The 22,637-nt window shown below is 33.2% G+C and overlaps 1 protein-coding gene across 1 annotated transcript in view; it reads right to left on the minus strand.

Moving 5' to 3' along the window:
• The window catches only part of LOC115456305 (homeobox protein aristaless), a 110,235-nt gene extending 94,023 nt beyond the window's left edge, over positions 1-16,212 (minus strand). Inside the window, exon 1 of the mRNA XM_037442080.1 lies at positions 15,559-16,212. Coding sequence (XP_037297977.1) covers positions 15,559-15,799 — 241 coding nt within the window. The 5' untranslated portion in view covers positions 15,800-16,212. The remainder of the gene's footprint in view (positions 1-15,558) is intronic.
• Between the last annotated feature and the right edge of the window lie 6,425 nt (positions 16,213-22,637).

Below are 22,637 nucleotides of genomic sequence, written 5' to 3' on the forward strand. Positions count from 1 at the left end.
TGTTGGAATAGATTTATTTAGTGGTTAATGTGGTAGACGAATGCCACATGGTTTTAAAGGCTTCGTAACTCAAAGTAATTGACAGCCTCCGTGGGGTGTGAGTGATAAGTGAGAAGCCATGGGTTCAATCTCCGGTCCGACTGTTTTGCGAATAGTTTTTAGAGGCTATACAAGTGTTTTATAATTCTTATAAGACAAGAGTTTTGTGAGGTCAAGGTCATAAATATACTTTTGGATTTTTTTATTTTGATCAGATGATATGAAGTTGAAGATAATATCAACTGAATTAACTTTATTTATTTTGTATTTTAGAAGCAGCTTCTTTTATATTTTATCTTTTCTGCGAAATGTTAGTTACAGTAAAGTGGTTAACAACAATCTACATATTTCAGAAATATATTTATATATATTATTTAAGCGGCGATAGCCTAGTTTGGTATGGAACTGATTGCCGATATGAATGTTGGAATGACAAATTCAAAACACAAGGGCATAACTCTGACTTTTCTGGAATTATTTGTTCCTTCTTTGTGATTTATCCACTCACTTTAACGGTGAAGGACAACGTTAGGAAAAAACCTGCATCATTGAGAAATTCTCTATAGGAGTTTTGAGGGTGTGTGAAGTCTATCAATCTGCACTAGGCCAGCGTGGTGGACGAAGGCCTAATCTCTTTCAGTAGTAGAGGCGACTTTATATATACTAAAGGACTGATATTATTATATTTTTTTAGATTCAGTCCTTCTATTACTTTTATTGCACAATTATTTTACGATAAACATTTTAAAAGAATGCAATTTCATTATTTAATAGAAGATATTTTAAAGGCTAATGAAAAATAAAACACATTTTATAGAAACGTTTCAAGTCATCAATTAGTTTTTAAAGTAAAGTTCATATATTAATTCAGTTGTAATTTGCTTCTAAGAAGGTTGATTCAAGAGTAATTATAATCTAAATTAATAAATACACTAGAATTGTACGATAAAGGTTACAATTAATTGCAATTTATTTGCCAACACACTTCCTGGAAGATACGATGTAGAACTATCTATTATTAGTAGCATGATATTAATATTCATTTATTTATTCACTCTTTTTTGGACACGAGTGTAACAATTTAAAAAAAAATAAACGAAAACAATAAACACAAAAGGTGGTCTTATCATTCTAGGCAATACCTTCCAGTCAACCATAGAATGGATTTACAAAAAGGAGAAAAATAGGGTCTAGTAAATAGAATAATGATTTAGGTTATTAAAATTATGGAAAATTTAATTCAAAACGATCCATTATATTATTTCTGTGGCTTCTTAATGTTTATGTGTAGTTTGATAATAAAATAAGATTAGATCAGCCCTCTTAGCCGAATTTCGGCCACGGCGGCCAATCTTAATGGGAGGTCAGCCAGGTACGCAGGAGATATTATAGTGCACAAGTGTGTGCATAAGACACTGCACTCTTTGTACATTCACTCTAATAGTCGGGTGAGACGGCGATCCGACATGATCGGAGAGAGATCAGGTGCAGGAACAATGGTTTTACGTGCTTTCGGAGGCACGGTGGAATCACACCGCCAACTTCTTGACTCTGAGCTGGATTAAGTATTTTTTTAACATGGAAAGTCCCTGTTACATTTATTTTACGCCCGACCCGGGATTTGAACCCAGGACTTTAGCGCAGTAGACGTACTCATACTGCGTACGCTTTACAACAACGTCACCTAGGCAGTCGTAAGATTAAATACAGTCAAGTAAACGCAAAATAGTAATCTAAATTTACTACTTTTTTAAAGCATTAGACAAGTATCAAATTATGCTGAACGATTACGTATTATTACAAAAACCGATAATAATTATACCGTAAAATTGCATATAATACGGCCTTTGTAACAATACACTACAATACAACTTATTTTGAACTTTGCGTGCATTATAAAAATTATTGCAAATAACATCGCAGGGGTGTGCAACATTAAAACATGAATTTTATAATAAATTAGATGCAACCGATACATTTTCAAACAATGGAATTACGCAAGGTGCGAGTTTTTCGATTACACGATGCTATCGTTAATAAATACTAAATGCAGGCGTTCCAGCCAATGTAACCAGACACGAGATTTCTTTTCATTATAAATACCGTTTCTATGTAATTATAGCTCTAATTTGCCTGGCCATATTGAATTATTGTTTATGAAAATTACTGTCTTAATCCATACTAGAAATTTATTCTAAGAACTAACCTATTACTCGTTTACTTTAAATGGAGCGCTCGCGCCACGTGAAAAATTATAAAGAAAAATGACTAATTAATTTCAGTTATATAAGGCATATAAATTAATTGTATAGTCTTGTAAATTATAAAAAGCCAAAAGTGCAAATTCTTAGAGTCCATAGATGATTCATTAGTGCTTTTCTTTCGATGTCCATTACACTTATAAAATAAATTGGATATCTTTGTTTTATAAGACATTCCTGTGACATACCATATACAAGTTATTCCTGTATCTGATAAATTAATTGATTTCACTTAACATTTAAAAAAAGTTTAACAAGAGGCGTTATGTTATATTTTCTAAGAATCGAATTTATTGTGAGATATAGATTTTTTCTATATCAATTTTAACCTTTGGCGTTTGATGCTGAAAAAGTGGTCGCAATTTAATTTAGTCGCAGCATAAGGTATTATTTAGTTTTTTTAGACATTTGAATGATGAGACGAGTATGCCGTTTACCTGATTGTAAGTGACTCCGCCTATAAACAGTAACAACATCACGCAGAATTTTAAATTATAACGTACTGCATGGCATCCTGAGACATACAGATATAAGTATCATGATACCTAGTAACTAATCTGGCTACAATGCCTGCAAACAACAACAAGGTACACTACAATAGGTACAGTACAGGTGGGTATACGTACTGGTACTTGGAGGCAGAAATAGATATTGAGGTGATACCAACCCAGTTGGACCCTCGTATACGAGAGACCAACCATCATCAGTAGTTTGTCGAGTTTGCGAAATTTGTTTTATTCTAAATTATTAATTTCAAACATACATGATATCTCCTCACAACAGTTCATGTGCGTTCGGTCTCCACACCGAATACACGCCCATGTCCGGGGGAATATTTGTCGCGGCTTTAGGCACACAGTTTAGTGTGTATACATCTTTGTTGAATACACATTAAAGCCTATAAGGGCTCGTGATCATTTCCTTCCTTCTTCCCTTCGCCCATTCTAAAAGAATGATCTTATTCTTACCCCACCCTACCCTCCCCTAAATTTCTTTCCAACTCTCCTCTCAATTTTCTTTATTTGTAGACCACAACTTGCACCATTGTACTATCTGGGCAAGCTACGTATCAAATAGCGGAAACTCGCCCCCGCCTCCGCCGATACCCTAATTGTGAAACACGTTACCCTTTTTGATGCATTTGAAGAAAAATCATACATGACAGATTCCAAGAAATAAATATTAAAATTCGTGCAGATGCTTAGGTATCACAGCATACAGGAAAATAGTTATTTGTTCTATGAGCACTATAGGTATATACCACAACGTTAGTATCTTGAACAATTTGTGCTGTAAGCCTGTCATTTAACTAGGAACTAACATGTCATAGTCGGTTGACAACAGGTTCTAAGAAACTTTACAACTATAATTTTGGAAAATTTACTGCGTAAACATCGTCATTGTCGATTTATGTTCAACATAAAACAATCAACGAATACTATTATAAGTATTATAATTAATATAGATGCAGTTAATTAATTCTGCACCTTCTACATTACAAAGTTGGCAAATACGGTTATAAATAAACGCGCGAGTGATAAAATATAACTAGTCATGTTACATTGACATTAGGCAAATGTCAATGTAAATTAAGCCAGTCATTTTGTTAAATGGCTGATTCGAAAGGATATTTGGAACATTTAAATTTTCATTTACGTAAATCGCAAATTGAACCTGAAATTTGAACCAGAGTTCCATATTTTTTTTTAGACTATTTCCACTAAGTCCAAAAAACTTATTTTTTTTAACTTATTGGCCTTAGTCAAGGAATGATGTAGGAGGATTTTACCGGTTCTAAAAATAATTACATGCTAAGTCCAAAAAGATAAGTTTAAGGGATGATAAAGGATATAGGAAGAAATTTATTTAAATACTTAAATTTAAAAGGTGCTAAGATAAGAATATTTTTATAAATATTCACATTTCATAATGGGAACTTCGCATAATGTCCATATTCATATTTTGCAAACAACATACAACGCGTACACAATATTCATTTCAGTAGACACCTGCGTACCTTAAACGTATAAATAGGCATCGAAAATAAACGTTAACAACTATTAGTTGCGGTATTTATAAGTTATTATTTAAGAGTTGGCTTTGGAACAGGTCTGAAGTGACATCCTTCGTCATTAGACTTAGTCTGTCACACCTTTGTAACTACTATTAAGAAGGAAGGTCCTAAGTGTGAATTCAGTCTATGTCAGATTCGCAAAAACTATGATAAGTCTTTTTATGGTTGTAGTTGTTTTTGTACGGTTCCGGCAAAATGAGCTTTTTTTTTTTTCGCGGGTAAAAACGCGTTATCGCTACCACCACTTAAAGGGTCAGTGGAATGGTTATGTTGGTTTCACCGGTCTTACGGACTAATGTCGACACTCGGGAGTATAACATCATCCGAGTGAGCACTGGACCGAGTCCCTAACCCTTGTATACCCTACACCGGCATACCAACCAAAACCCGCGGTTGCATTCTTCGGCGCATACGGGACGGCCCCGGGGTATCTTGTTGCACTAAGATAGCTGCTCGGAACCGTCCCAGCGCGATACCGCATTGCGGCACCTCTCCAATTGAAGGGGGCTAAAATGCCCCCACATGCTAAATGACTCCTTTGGAATCTACGACATCAGAAGACCTGCTTCACTTGATGGTAAGTGAAGTGGGGTCCAAGAGAGTGTCGACTGACGAAAGATGATTACCCCTCTACAGTCGGAACAATTATGGAAACACCCACACACAGGCTGATCGCGAAACGCGACACACTTACGTGGGCCACTATGGCGGGTTTTAACCCTTTGTGTACGGTGGTCGTTATCCGAACTGATATAAAATATATCCTACTGCCAGCAAATAATATAATTTTAATATTTATTGGTGTAAACAATTGTTGGTGCCAAATAAAAAATAGACGGGTTAAGCGACAGTGTTCTTCATCTGAACTCTTTAAAATGTACTACTTTCGAACTATATTCCAAACGTCATAATCTAATGCGAGTGAAATCTCAGTGGATCGGACTGCTGAGACCTAAGTCTCATCACAGTTTGAAAGTAGGTATGTCGAAGTTTTTGAACATCTTTTAATTGTTCAAAAGCATTCCTCACTTATTTAAAATTAGTTAAGTCGCTATATTGGACCTCATTGTAAGTACTGGGGAGTCCAAAATATATACTCTTAATTGACGAGAGATCCAATGGGGTCCTTGAGAGCTTCAAGAATTATTCCATACAGTCTTATGTTTCGTATGACCCCGAAACATAGATAGTATGATAGGGCTTTCACCACGTATAAGATGATCTTTATTAAATCCTTTGGGTACATTTAGTGCTATCTCACCAGCTTAAAAAAAGAAAATCTTTTAAGGTATATCACTTCCTCTGTTGTCTATAACAATGTTAGAAGTACGAGAATACTGACAACTAATATCAGCTTCATTATTTTATTTCCAAAGAAAAAAAACTCCATACAAAAAAAAAACAATTGTTTATTAAAATGCCAGGAAAGGACTGCGTTTACATACTAATATAAGCTAATTACGGCATGTCAAAGAGAATTTTATAGCATAAAGGATTAAATTACAAAGCGTGCATAGATATTAATTGCTTTTGAAAGTCTAATGGAATAGGAAAGTAGATACTTTCTTTCCGATAAAGGAATGCTTTTTATTTTAACCAACACCGTAATTATGTACTGAATAACATTTGTAACAAATAAATTACGTTTTAACTTTAAAGGCTATAAAAATCGACGGTGAATTTTATTATACATTAATTGCAACTGCTATTGCGCTGTGGCATCACACCTGTACCCTATAGAGGTAGGTAGGGATTTAAACCATTTGTTATTTATTTCTACACACTTTAAAACAACAAAAATAAAAGTATAAAAAGATGAGATGGTTTTGCCTTAAACGATACAGGTTTAGCCTAGTGTGAGACGTTTAAGGCAAAACCAAACATATTGTAAATAACGAAGAAGTTGGGAAATAAATAAATACAGTTAACAATATTAGGCATACGACAAATCTGTTATATGTGTGATTGAAGGGTTACCAGCTCAGTATGCGCTGTTAATCAGCACTGATTTTCAGCTGTATTTAGAATTTCCAATCAGTTTAGTCCCACAAATAGCTGACTACAGTCATGGTAGTCTCTTCTGGATAAGCTAAAGATGTAGCAGCTTTGATTTAACCATACATATGACTAGCGGAATCACCAGAGGTCCCAAAGATCAAAAACTTTTTAATTTTCTTGAACGTTAGCAATGTTTTCGAATGATGAATTTTAAAATTTTCTCGTTTGATCGCTGTCTAATAAAATATATTCTAAGGGATTTATACCTACAAAACAACATATTCGCATTTCATTGAAAGCAAAAACCCCACACGACCTATCTCTAAATATATGAAACGTTAAGAAATGTATAGTATTTTCTAGATATTTAAATAACACATTAAAATACAAATTGTACCACTTTATTGACAGTGTTCAGTAGTGGATCCAGTGTTGGACAATAAACCGCATTCACAATACGTGTGTCGTAAACAACAATTTATATGGAGCGGTTTGTCTGTGGGTGGTCATGTGTTACTTAGGGTGTGGTGTTACTGCGGTTTTTTAAACGTTAGATCGATTTATGAATGTGTCAATAATTAATATCGTACCGCAAATTTCATGTATTTAATATCATTAAATCATTGTTCAGGTTTTTATTAATTTGCCTTATAAAGATTGGTAATTATTACTTAAAAACTACACATATTAGAAAAGAAAAGGGATAAGTAAAAGCATAGAGTCTTAAATAATCATAAGTAGTAGAAGAAATTGATGTAGAGTAGTTGTAGTACATAAACTGAGTGTATACTGTATGTATACATAAATATGTAATTCCGGATAGCTCTAACAATACACTACTAATGTAAAAAATTAGGCATTTGAATCGCGTTGATGTCTAATACTCTTCATAGAAGAATAGTAGAGATTATCGAGTCATCTTAATCATTTTGGTCTAAAGACAGCATGTATTAGTTATAATTAATCAGGTGTTAGGTTCAGTTTCAGTTTGGGTATTATTTTGTTATTTAACCTATTAGCTCGGATATAGAATAATGATTGTTATTATCCTGTATTCAAGCCGCTCTTATATGTAGATAAATATGGACACAAGACCGGTCTTTGGCTTGACTATCTTAGTAAAATATTATTGTATTTTCCGAATAATATCTTGGCTTCTCGTTGAGTCTGTTGTCATGACAAAATATTCTATTACATTTTTGACACTTTATTAGTGATGAATTTTTCATAATTGAAGAGAAGTTATAGGAATTAATTCAAATAAAAGAAACAAATTTTCCAGGATAAAAATTCCACTATATTTCTCGCGTTCAGGTAGACGCGGTCGTGGACTTTGTTTTATAGTATGTAAGGATAATGCTCGTATCTACATATATAAGAAATATTGTTAAAATTACTTTTTTTATATTCTTCTTCTTCTGCCCTTGCAAGTCCACTGCTGAATACAGACATCCTCCAATCTCCCTTTTCCTGACTGAATAGACCTTTTCCGATCTCTCTTTATCTAATTTTCTACTTGTATTTACTTTGCGATAATGTTTCGTAAGGCATATGTAACTTGAACAAAACAGCACGGTTTACTGGCGCGCTCTACATCTTCTCATTATCGGGTTTTTTCAATTCATCCCTTGGAATGAAAACATAATATTTGTTTAAAATTATAAAAAAGTTAATCGTGCGTCAAATAAATATAAATGGTTCCGTATTATAGTAAATTAAAATGCTGGATAAAGTGTATTATGCATTTTAAATCGGGTGCGTAATTTTCAATAATGAAATACAAAATAAATAATAACAGAATTACAGTTTGACAGCGTAAGCAAAGAAATATTGCTTAATTATTTTTTTATGTTTAAGTTTTACTTTAAAATTTCTATTCTTTAAGATCAAACAAATCGCCCATTATCGAATACATATTTATTTATTTATTTAGGACAGCCAGTAGTTGTACTACAAAACTATTAGAAAAACCAGGACTAAGAAAATATTATCAACATGAGCCAGTTATTTGATGGTATAGATGAATATGTTTATACTTTACAGCGGCCATATAGCTTAAAACCATATATAGTGTGATTCTACTTCAATTTATTGTAAATCATGTATCAGACTCATTTTGACATTGCATTATCAAAAGAAACCTTTGTTATCTTGAAAATAACACTTTGCAATGTGTTACTCGAATCGTAGATGTAAAATAAAAAATAGTAAAGTTACAACAAAATAAATATCAATGTAAAGTAACTTTAATTTCACATGCCCTAATGCCACTACTCGAAGAGAATTTGTCGCAGCAGCATCATACTTTCAGTGAAAAATACACCAGACTATAAAATAATCAAAACATCAGAAAATTAAAGCTGTGATTTCTGGTTAAAATATTCGTTATTCATGGATGAGTTTTGAGACAATTTTAGCAGAGGTAAATTTTTCTGGTTTCATTTATTAACGCAATATCAACATCACCCTGTATAATACGTCTCTCGGTGGCTAAATATAATTGGTTCACCATTATTAGACACAGACCCCTAACTCCAGATCAGCTGTTCAAAGGTGTCGCGTCAGCTGGCATTTTGTAGAACTACCTTCCTTTTGCGTACCATAATTAATTAAGCGGTTAATATATTTTTTCACTGAAATATAAATGTTGGTTTAGTATGCAGTAATACTTATTATATGTACGCAAAAACCCGATGTCCCGATTGTGACGTTATCTATGTTGTACTTATTAATAAAAAATTAAGGATTGTGAGTTGTGAGTAATATTGAGTTTTTAATTGAGTTGTTTTGCCTTAAGTTTAGATAAGGTTAGTGAGAAAATGTAGCAAGATATTTTATATTAATATTTGTGTCGTGATAAGTTTTTGGGATATCAACCGCGCATTTCGACTTATGATGAGTTTTAAAAAAAAAATGTTTTGGAAGTAAATTAGGAGCTCTCGATTCATGTCCTAGGTTTTCTTACACTAATTCAAGAAACAAATATTATTCTTTTGATAATAAATAAGCAACTCTCTATTCATGACCCTAGGTTTCCGAAGAAATAAGAAACCGATAGAATTTCTTTTAAATAAGGTAACATGCTTTCTACGCCTTTTATAAATGCAATCAATAACTCTATGACAAAATTAGTTTTCGTATGCTGTGCTATCAGGAACAAAACTTAACTAACCCTTTCGTATATAATTATATTCATTCCATATCTATTATTTTCTGCTTATTGTTAGCAATAATACATACATTTGTGTCAAAATACCACATTAATCCTCAATCATTCAAGCAAACTGCCTCGTTCGCGTAGTTGTGTTACACTATGACTGCAGTGCTAAAGTTTCAGGTTTGATAACGGATCGGGCCAAATTATACTGAGTTTTTCTATTTAGTGTCAGCCCCAAATCTGAAATTTGTGTCCGATATGGCAATAAGCCGCCACCTATCACATCATGGGACGGAATACAGACAGAAAAGTGACTGCACCAGTTGGGCCTCTGCTTTCTGTGGCGATAAAAGCTGTGTGCGCATTTAAACATGAGATACATTTTAACAAGCTAACTTCATCATCACATACCCTTACAATTCATCAGAACGCAATAATTACTTAGAATGCCATAAAACCCATTTATTACCACCTAATAAGTACTGTAGATGTACAGAGCAAATTATTTTAATTGTCGTCAACATTGTACCGTTTATAGTCATTGCTTGTGCCATAAAAACACAATAAAATCAGCTAAGTATACGTGCCAACGACTCTGTGATTTGATTGGTGTCAATCAAACTAATAAACCGCGTCAATGTATAGGGAATTTGTAGGGTTAAGCAATTATTTTTGTTTTTGATTATTAAATATAATGTTGTTGAAAATATATTTTGTTTGAATTTAAAAATATTGAGCGTTTATTGCACTTAATTTATAAGAACAGTGATGTAAATAATAATGTTTAAAACATTTCTTGTAGTTTAAATTAAAGAATATTCGGCATTTATTGCAATTAAATTAATAGGAGAGATGTAATAACAGGTTACAAGTCTAAAAGGGTATCTCACATTCCTGGGAGGATATTTAGTAGAATTAAAACAGACTTTGCATTTTTTTTTACTACAATGTTTGAATAGCTTATCTGTATTCCTTTGACATGTTCTAATTGAAGGGCTCCTTGCTTTTAATCTGTTGTCGATCACAATACTATGGTTTCAAACATACTATTATCATAATAATTTCTTATGTTTACGCGAATGTTAGAAATTGAAATAAAACTATTTTTCGGATTTTATCGTGGTTTTTATGAAGACTACAGAATATTTGAAACTACTGGAGGAAATTAATTAAAAAACCGTGATAAACCCCAAAAAATCGTTTTATTGCAATACTTTAATCAATTAAAAAATAAATAACTTATTGCAGTAAAAATCAATCAAATTATACCCAACAAAAACAATTTAAACAAATAAACCTCGTACTAAACACTTAGTAATTATATATTTTTTATATACCATATAATGAATAATTTAAAATAAATTGCTACGATTAATAAAATGGCCGCCAATTGGTAACTCCTTTGCTCCCACACTTTACAACTTAACTGGTAACACTGTAATAGGTCATTCGCATGATGTCATCACAGACAAGATTGTTTATGGCCCGTAATATATGCGTAATAAATATAATAGCGATCATAATTAGATGACAGGTTTTATTTTACGTGATTAGTTGTATTAAATTATTTTTGAAATATGATTATTAAGATTGACAATTTTGGATACAGGAAAATGATGAATGTCTGATTATTTTAAGATGTTATGCTAAATTCTCTCGGGGATTTTTTGATTTTTAAAGCTATATAGCTGCGATAGCCTAGTTGGGTGTGAAACGGAATGCCAAGACGAAATGTCCACAGGTTCCCAAGGGCATATATCTCTGACTTTTCTAAAAATTATGTGTGCATCCTTTGTGAATTATCGCTTGCTTAAACGGTGTAAGAAAACATCGTGAGGAAACCTGCAAACTTGAGAAGTTCTCTATGGAAATTTTGAGGGTGTGTGAAGTCTACCAATTCGCACTAGGCCAGCGTGGTGGACTAAGGCTTAATCCCTCTCAGTAGTAGAGGAGCCCCTTGTCCAGTAGTGGGACAGTATATAATACAGGGCTGATATTATTATAATATCTAGATAAAACTTAGATATCTTTTATAATTTTCCCGGCTACAGATAGAAGATACGACCAAATATATACTAGAAGATACGACCAAATAAAGATACGACCAAATATATACTAGAAGATACGCCCAAATAAAGATACGACCAAATATATAATAGAAGATACGACCAAATAAAGATACGACCAAATATATACCCTAAAAGCGCCATTTTGTGAAGACTGGTGCTAAGGTAAAGTTAAGGTTTATTGTAAAAAATAACGCATCATTAACAGGCAAAGTTGTAACAGAACAAGATAAAATAGCTCATTAAAACACAAGAGCCTTCTAGAATTTATCGTTTTATAGCACAATATAATCTTATTATATTTATGTACGTGCAAAGGTAAAGCGCATTATCATATTTTCATCCTATTTTAAAGCGGAACATATGAATACTATGATGGAGTCAATAATGGCTGTATCTGATAAGTGTATATATAATATTTCGATAGAGATAGAATGTATTGCTATAAAATTTATCAGGTGTAGTTTCTTTAACGCGCATGGATAAAAAAATTAAGACATTTAACTCCGCAAAATTCTTATAAGCTATAAATGTAACATTTGTATTTTAAGTAAAAAAAATACATTAACATTTTACTACGTATTTACTCGCGGTTACACCTGACTGATTTGATAATGCTCCATGAACTTATGTGTACTTAACTTAGCCATTCTTTTCGTAGGGTGTTAGGGGACATTGTTGGTATTTGTAATCGAAACTTCTAGACAGGACGACTGATAACAATGTGTAAACTTATTTTTCCCTTTTGTGAGTAAATTGAATGTCTTAATAAAGTTCAAACGTCATTAATTACGAAGTAATAATATGGCATTTAAGTCTACTTAATTATGTTTTATGTTTCAGCGTTAAGTGTGTTTAAAAAACCGTTAACAACAAAATACACTTAATATATTATGTTACTGTTAAACAGAGGAAAACTCGGAGATCTGTACATAAAAATAACCCTAAAATCAATACAATTAAAGGCTATATTTGATTTTAATTTGAAAAATACTGTATTTTGTCGAGTGTAGAGTCAACGACAATAGCAAAGCGCTGAATAATGAATCCAACGATTACGTGTTTACATACCTACCCGAAAAAAGGCATTAACCTTGGTAATTAAATTAAATTGTAATTCGATTAATAATTATCTGATGTGTGCTTTGATTATTAGCAAGCATAAGTTAATTAATATAATTAGCCTTGAAATAATACGTTATCTATACGATAACTACTGCGCATGTCCGCAATGGCGCTTAAAATAGCTTCATTATTCATTACACCCACATGTCCACCTTTTACCCCGAAGGAGTAGGCTAGGGTTGCTAGCACTTCGTCGGTAAAATACAGTATTTAGCAAAATAAGCTCTAAAAATATAGCCTACATCAAAAACTATAATATTTTATGGAAAATACAAAAAAAATATATATTTCTATAATTTTTTTTAAGAATAATGCATTTGCATACTCGCAATACCATCAGCCAAAAGTTAAAGTAAAGGTGCGTCGTTATATTAAACAAAGAATTTATCTGTTAAATTTAAGTGTTGAAAATGTATTATTTTTGTGTACTATATATTTCTTCAACAGTATATAGTACGCAGATCCAAAATATAGTACAGTACTATATATTATAGTGCGGTTGGCAACCTTAGAGTAGGCAGAGCACCCAGTTTTCACCAGTATTCCGACCTATAATGTGATGGCCAAACGGGCACAATATTTCATATTCCGGGTGGATACTAAGCAGTAAAATCAATTCCACTTTCCTCGACGGGATTCGAACCTGAGACTTTAGAGCTTAATAATAGGGGACCGGACTCATTTTTGTTCTTTATTATTATCAAATATTTACGTTATATAAATTATAACACAGAAAGAATTATTTAAATCCGGTAAATCAACAAGTTATAAGTCTTTTAATTTCGGTAGAAGGGGTAAGTAACAAGAAACAGAAAAGAGGCGCAACACCCACGTGTGACGTCACCGGGCATTACGACGCGTGCGAAAGAAAGAGATGAAGCGATATCCCCACTTCGCGCCCACTTCGGCACATAGTAATATGTGAAATATGAATTACTGGCTCATTTTTTAACCAATTTTAATGCAGTTTTCGCAGGAGGGTTTCTTTTTCGTATGATCAACCATTTCATATAGAATAATGTACAAAATCGAACACAGGCCGGTCCCCTATTATATATTAAAAATTATGAACTAAACTAATAACTTCTTAAGTGGTAATGTTCTATACCTAGTTATCTAAAGCATAATGAGAAACCCTGGTTTACGTGCCTATTATCATAGTCGGAGGGCGCAAATTCCTTTATCGTTGTAAGTTAGTAAGGCATCAAGAAGACTCCTAATATTATGACTATTCATAGTTAGTGTTACCACAATTTGCCTAAAATGGCTTCCTCTAATGAAAAATCGAACTATACAAAATATCATCACATTGCACCTATATACATATATATTTATCAATGTTCATAGTTATTGCTGACCACTATTTGCCATTCCAGCAGCTACCTCACAAAAAAAATCTACAAAATACCCTTACAATGTATATAATTATTCATCAAAGTATAAGATTACATACCCTTCCAGTAAAAGCTGCAAATGACCATAATGCATTCATTCATATTCCCGCTCGGGCCCAAGATGTCGTAAAGAAATATGGCGGTCATTAGAAGATAATTACCGCATGTAATTTGCGCACTACACGTGATGCCTCCGACGCGACGCCTTGATCTCTATAAATTATGGAAGGTTGGAACATGGTTTAAATTTTAGTTTGAAAACAATAATTAAAATAACAACCGGGAGAATATAGAAGGCGGCCATTTTCAAAATAAAGAAATTTTGCTGCAATATAGATACTCTATAGTGCGCTAAACTGAGACAGGAGTTGAAATAAAACTATTTTACGGATTTACCGCGGTTACTTAGGTCACGGAGCGGAGTACTAAGGCTACAAAGTCTTCAAAACATAGGAAGAAAATAATAATATATCTGTATAAACGCGATATACTTAAAAATATTAAATTAATTTCGATTAAATTAGATATAGAGTTAGTTTGAGATACTATGAAGGATTATTGGCTTATGATTAGGCTTCTTTTATCCCGGGGAAATATACAGCGCGACTTTTATTTTGAAAAAACTCTTCCACGCTGTCAAAGATACGATCACAGCTATTTTTAAATAAAATTACTTTTATTTTACAAAGGTACTAATATCAGGAGAGACAATGAAGTCACTTGATTCTCTTCTGTATATTAAATTTTTGTACAGGTCTCATGAAGTATAAACACTTCATATTATTGTTTGTCTATTAACTGAAATCTGCATACAAAAGGTCATCTGATAACTAAACGTTGTTATCTGCTAGTACCTACTTGGTTATAGTATATGGTCATAAAAGTTTATTGCGTCTTTAATGGCATCGACATATAACGTATTATGCCTAGCCTTTTTAGGTGTAGGTAGAAAAGAAACACTTTTATTTCCGTCTATATTAGGTCTCATTAATTATGTCAGTGTGTATCTTCAATGAAATAAATCAATACAGTTTTTGCACCATCTTTTTAACTTCATTATTCATGTAAATTTTCATGCTAATTATATAGGTAGTTACTACATACCTACTATTACGCAACAATACCTACTCTACAAATTTCAAAATCTGCAGCTTAATTTACTCGTCTTCTATTTATCTTATACACTCTTGTTGATTGGTAATAATTTTCTTTTTTTAGATACATATTTTTTTATTTGAACATTTTTTTAAAAACTTACAGTTATTGTTCTTATGTTTAACTATACCATGTTCTGCATAATTAGATAGTATTATTAACATAAATAAATCATAATCTATAAGTAAAATATAAACAATTACAGAAACAACCTCCGTTACACACTAAAGGCCGCTTATTTTAACAATTTTTATTGTGTAATTGAAACAGTTTTAAAAGATGTACTCACCATCTGTGGAGTTGGCTGTGCCGTCGGCAGTGCGTTCCAAATCCTCACCACCCACCAAGTTTCGAATACTGAACGAGTTAGTCTTCCTCGACGTGGTCACTTCCGGTGTCACCCCTGTGACGTCACACCCGCCCTCAGTCCCGTTCACAATCTCACGGCACGCCTGCTCCGATCCGTTCATAGATAACACCAACTCCGGCACTGCTCCCTCCAGCTCTCCTCGGCGAGTCGTCAAATCCATTTTCCAAATCACTTATGCTCAAAATATCAATACGATACGTGTTTATGTTTTCCTTTAACATTTTTATGCCACACCAAAAAGTTTCAGTTTGTAATTCATTTCAAATTTTGAACACAACAAAAAAAGATTAAAGGGAATTGTTTGTTGTTGGTGCGTCACTGCGAGTCGTAGTCATGCATTTTTTTAATTTTGTTTTTAATTTTTTTATTTATACACAATAATAAACATCCACGTAGAACAGTCAGTCACAATTTCTCATTACAAAGATAGGTAGATATAAGTCGAAAAATACGTGATATGTATAATTTTAATTGATGGGATGCAATCCGGAAGGCACTGGTCGCCGGCGGCTTTGCGCGAATTTTCGCGAGTGCCGCGCACAACGCGCGCTAAGTCCGCGATAGCGAAGCCGACTGGCCCTCCGTCCTCCTCCGCCGGCGGACTCTCGCGGCCCTCCCTACGCCTCTGGGCGGGGCTTCACGCCCATTAGCGAGTCAACGCGGGCTAATTGTGATCGCGCGACTTTTTTGTCGACGCATACGTGCGATTTTTTCAATGGCTGTACTCGTAATTGCTTTTATTGATACCTTTTTAATAATGGTGCGTTCCGAAGCTATGTATTTTATGTTTGTTCTCGGTGCCAAATATGCAGTTAAGTACACTACGTCGACAAAATATGAGAATTTGTATTATAATTACGTTTGTAGAGTTTATGTTATTACTTTAGGCATTTTATAGGGAGTACAGAAGCATCTTTCTATAATTACTTAAGGAAATTAATAGATGTTGTGACGAATAAAAAATATTTATCATTTGAGTGGTCTTTTACATTAACTCTTAAATAATTTTGTTTTTACAGTTTCCAAACGTGTTGGGCAAAAAGCAACAAAAAGTATTTCGGAATCACGAAATTTATTTTTTACATTGTCACAGTACTTAAAACAAGTTTGTATAAAAACAATCAATAAAGAGAAATATTTTTACTATCTTTTTATTCAAAGTATTCAATCAGTCAAGTTAAAATAGAAATTGCTGTAATTTTACTGATGGACTATCATATCTGAGTTTCCGCCTGGGTAGGTACGACCGCAATGTCTATTTCTGCTGCCAAGCAGCAGTGTGTAGTCACTGTTGTGTTCCAGTTTGAAGGACATTGTAGCCAATGTAACTACTGGACATAATAAGACTTAACATCTCATGACTTAGGACGACGAGCGCAGTGGAATACTAAACAATATTTTGTAATTCAAGGTATTGATGGTGTTTTTTACTGTTTATGGGCGATCGTATTCCTTACCATCAGGTGAAAGGCAAGTTGGTCTCGTCATTCAAAGGAATAAAAAATAAATATAGATGGGTTTAAACATAACCTAATTATATATGACTGCCCATTTTTACAATTCAATTTAATCTAACCTTATTTCGAAGACAGAGTCAGTGAGACGATGTAACGTCCAAATACCTCAAAGTTAGAGTTTTGTCCCACCACTAATATTACTTGAGGTTTTTTTTATATATAGGACTCTACAGTCTACACCGGGAGAAATCTACAATTGGGATATTAGAATCCCCCGGCTTAGCCACCATAGGAATCCGGAGGAAAGTTGGGAGGGAATATTTTGGGAAGGAAGGATGGGAATGCTCTTTAGGCTGGGCGAAGTGGAGCAGGGGAACTGTTTGCGGTGCCTTTATAGGCCTCAATGAGAATTTCGCAACCACGCGGTATAAACACATTACTATGGGTTTAGCGCCGTGACAAATGTCTATAGTGCATGATGTTACTTAAAACCTGGTCCATCCATTTTTTGGAGCTTTGTCCTCGTCCTCGTCGTCTGAAACGATCAAGAAGATAAACTTAGCGTTAATGAAATTTTAAAATAAATGATCAATACACTTAACAGTATAGCATAAGGTTGTCATTCACCGCAATACAGCTCTAAGTAAGTAATCGTTTCAGGCTTCAAGGAAACATTTGGAAATGTTGTCTTACTACATCTGGTTAAAGTGCAATTTATTAAGGCGCATAATGTTGATTTATTGTACCTACATTACCATGGTTGGTCCAACGGACTAGATTCAATCAATTACTGGTTATTCATTATTATGAGTGATAGAGTTTTAAGTAAAAGTTTCCATAAGCTGTTTGGTTCAGCTTGTCTTCTTGTATAGGTCCAGAGTTTAGAATTTGTGCCCGATATGGCGATAGACTTGCCCCCTCTCACATTATGGGGCGGAACATATATGTCAATAAGTGGCTTTAGTTACACCTCTGCTTATCCCTTTATTGACATAACGTCATACGTGTTTTTTTTGTTCTATAAGAGTATACTTAGTATGCAATAGTCTATATAGGTCTTTCAACGCTTCAGCTTTTACAGTGTTCAAAATGCAGTGTTAATTATTAAGCTTTAAGACTCATAATAGCTTACGCCTCAGATGTCTAGCACTTTGCACAGCCATAGAATATTTTAAAAGCCAAAGTTTTGGATATTTAGGAGTTGCTAATTATTGACATAGTATTAACCAATAAATGACATGCTCTCAGTATCATTTAGAAATTTACATAGATGATTTTAAGATCCATTTTAACACTATTTGTTACCACGAAACATTGTGTATTACCAAGAGGTAAATGTATTCTTATAATGCTTCGTCTCTACATAATATAATAAAAAAAAAAAATGAAATTACGACCATTTGCACGTCCGACGACTTTTAATTTTTTTTCAACCCATCTTCCTTTTCTAACCAAGCTTTTGAATGTTGGTAAACTTATTTGCCTATATTTTACGTTACTCTACATAGTTGCACTTTCTAAAATCTTTTTAGCTTATCTAACCTAACCAAGCTTTTGAATGTTGGTAAACTTATTTGCCTATATTTTACGTTACTCTACATAGTTGCACTTTCTAAAATCTTTTTAGCTTATCTAACCTAACCAAGCTTTTGAATGTTGGTAGCCCTGTTTACCTATATTTCATGTTCCTCTATATAGCTGCGACAATAAATACTAGTTAGAGGCCAAAACGGGTCATCGCTCGCGGCGACTAATGGATTTATATTATTCTGAATATTTGCGTTTACTTAGCTTCGTTGAATAATACTGAATTATTATGAATTTGTTTTGTACTAAGACATTAAACAATATATAGACTGGACATCAGGACCAAGTTTGTGCTCCAAACGTTAATACCAGTTGGTAATAACCCGTTGTGTAAATTAGAGTGTCCGTGACAAGATGTCACAACGCCCTTAGATATTAATCTAAAAATAACATATTTACAGAAATATACACTAATATAATTAAAACCGTGCAAATCACGATATGGGAAAATATAAAATATTTTACAGTAGAATGTATAAATTGCTCTATTAATCTTAGAACTCTTTTGTTTGTACAAATTGTTTGAAGTCGCGACGAAGTTGTAGACATTCATTAATATTTGAACAGCGTAGGTATATGATGCCGCAGATGGTCCATAAATATTAGGCTATAAATCTACAATTAATGAAAAGAAAAGGACAGATTTATAATTTTTTAAAATTAATATTATAAACTTCCTTTATTATCTAGCTTGTTAATAATCCTATGATTTCCCTTCTATACCTGAAACATTAGAAAGAACTGCGACGTTCAATTCTAATTTTTAACTATTAATATTTTTTAACTTCTTGTACTATCTACCCCCTTCATAACTCCATGATTTCCCTTACACCTGAAACATTAAAATCAACTACGACGTTCCATATTCACAACAAAACACTAATTACCCAAACACCAGCACGACAATCCAGTACCTATCAATTTTCCCCACAACCTATACTTTCACGTGCTTTCACATCGATTTCCAGATAATAAACAAATAACGGACGCGGCACATTTAATCACCGTCCACCAATATTTGTGAAGTAATCGTCAGTATATAAATTGTCAGTCGGTGAGCGGCAGGCACAAAGAGAGCAAGGCAGCGGGGCGTCCACCTAATTATACGCGGAGCCAAAACTGTTTCTATTTGTATGGTAATGCTCTCATTACAGAATCCTGCATAGATTTATTGTAAAATTGACTTTGATGAGATTTGTGTTCTAATTGCACAGACCTCCCATGTTTAGTTTCTTCATTAGCTTAGTGACATATTGCTTAATTTGAGACAAACGTAGGATTAAATTTGGCTGTCAGTTTAAGTATTTTGTAGTTGGTTTTGTGTGTATCTGTTTGTTATATATATTTAAATATATTTTATATACCTGATCGTATGGACACCAATTTTTTTTTGTATTTGTATTATCTCCATAATATTTAATCGTAGAGATTTCAGATAAGAACAATAACTTCAACGACTATCTAAACAAAGGCCACAATGACTCAGCCATTGTCCTATAAATCTTCATGAAATATTACTTTCATATAATACGATGCAGCTCCCGTACAATGCGGGCATAAATAATCGATATCTACTTTTACCTAACACAAGTAGGCGTATATTAAATTTTGTTTATTGAACAAAACGTACAGTCATCATTTACATTTGGTTGCAAACAGAGCGGTTGTAACAAAGAACATTTTTTACCTTCCACTACCGTTGCGTGGTATCGATAAGTAGTGCGGCGCTATTTATCGATAAATAGATTAGTGGCCCAGCGTACTTTGAAATCGATATATCGGATTAATTATTTCAGGGATGCGTATTACGGGGAAGAAAACTTGTAATTTGGTATATAAGGTGCATATGTCATCGTGTATATTGTAGACGATTCTTTAAATGCATTTATAAGTATCTATTCTGGTAAATTTGTGTTCCAAAAAGAATGAAAACAAACTTATTTGACAAAAAACGTATATTTTCAAAACATATTAGGATATGCACATAAGACAGAACCAGACGAATATCTGAATTCATAAAACAACTTCGCCTTATTTAATATGCTTTGAGCACCATTTCCTTACTAATATAATCATAAAGAACAATCTTGCGTGTTTCTAAATCAATTTTACATGTCCAATGATCCGTATCGCATCAACTATCAAGCAGCTGACGTCACTAAACGAAGTCTAATCACAGCAAAAACCTTCTATTTTCCAGCTAATTATAAATAGCAAAAATGGACATACAGAACCGCCAATTATTTTTGTCCTCAATTTCACGGCATGTTTTGGCTTCGATGCAAGTCACTGTCTTGCAATCAGCGGCCGTCGGCTTTGTTTCAAACGCGGTTCGACTGGCGCCGAAGCCCGGCTTTCATTGCTCGTCAAATGTATTGAGTGATTATGATAATTGACTTTAAAGATTATGAAATGGCAACAGATGTTTAATTATATGCTATTTTGTTTATGGTAGGAGAAGATATGAGAAAAATCTTTTGACAAACTATATTATGTAGCTACTTTATTTGTATCAAAATAACTTAATTTTCAGTTTTTTATATTTTAATTTTCTCCTGATGTTTCGAAGGCTTTGCTTTCACATTCAAATGTCATCTACAGTATACATAACTACAAAAGTAAATTACATAAAATTAAAGAGAATATGAATGTAATAACAGAAAATATAGTAAGTACCTTTTAATTTCGACGTTAAATCATCATTATCAGCTGCTGGATGTCCACCGCTGAATATAGGCCTTCCCCAAAGATTTTTAGATCCACCTATTAGAAATGGTCCGCTAAATTGAAATAAATAAACATTTTATATGTATACACATTTTATATGTGGACAAATTCATTCGATTTAATACTTATTCGATAAACAAACAATATCAAATAATTATGTTACACGATATATCTATCATTTTATGTCTCCTTAGATTTCTATTGCCATACATACACTCAGTTTACACATTTACACCCAGAGCCAACCTATATATCAAATTAATCTATCGAACTATAAAAACAAAACGCTCTAATTTAAATTTTCAAGTCGAACAATTTACCTAATCTGTAACAAAATTTATCACCACAAAAAACAATAGAATTAAAAATTATCACCACAAAAAACGATAGAATTAAAATTATCCCCATGACTGTCAGTTTCAGATTTACTCCGATCAACCGTTTCTAAACTTAACGAGGTTGATAAATTTGTTTATTATTTGCAAATTCGCCTATTTAATGGCTGTTTAAAGCTTCCGTGTTAAATGGTACAGTTGGGCGCAGTACCGCACGTCGGATGCTCTTACGTATACGCCCACTAATTCAATTTACATCGCCGGGTACTGCTGTATAGTTGGCGAGAAAATTCTTGTTAATTTAAATATTTTAACCATAGAGTTTAAGGGTTGAATACGTTGCTAAGACTGTTTTGTTTTTTTTATATAAATATGAATAAGTGAGTTAGGGAATTATTTATGGTAAGTATAACTGTTCCCCAAAAATGCAATAAAATATATATAGTGTATATTAATTTTAAAATTTCACAGTCTAGTTTTTTACCGTCATACAATAGGATGGGGTATACAATTTTAAATATGATAGCCTAAAAAGCCACTTAACCAAACGACACAAAAACCTGTCAACCATCTGAAAACTGTTAACAGTAAATAGAATATTTATTGGGTATAAAATTCGGTCATTATATTTTATTAAACAAAAAATAAATCTAATAAAAACCCATTTTGAGTTGCGCTCTCGTCTGTACATTGTTTGAATTAATGAGCGACGATGATTTGCGAAACAAGGAGGCTGTGGTAACATTAAATTTAGTAATTACTTGAACTGTGCCGGCGCCGCCGCGCCCCTCCCCTGTCCCTCCCCTGTCGGTGGGTTTATGACATATCCGCCTGTGACGTCATACATTTAAATAAGGATTTGTGTGTTTTACTTTATGGTTTGAACTGGGAA

Source organism: Manduca sexta, chromosome 23 (genome assembly GCF_014839805.1).
Source record: "Manduca sexta isolate Smith_Timp_Sample1 chromosome 23, JHU_Msex_v1.0, whole genome shotgun sequence".
Taxonomy (NCBI): domain Eukaryota; kingdom Metazoa; phylum Arthropoda; class Insecta; order Lepidoptera; family Sphingidae; genus Manduca; species Manduca sexta.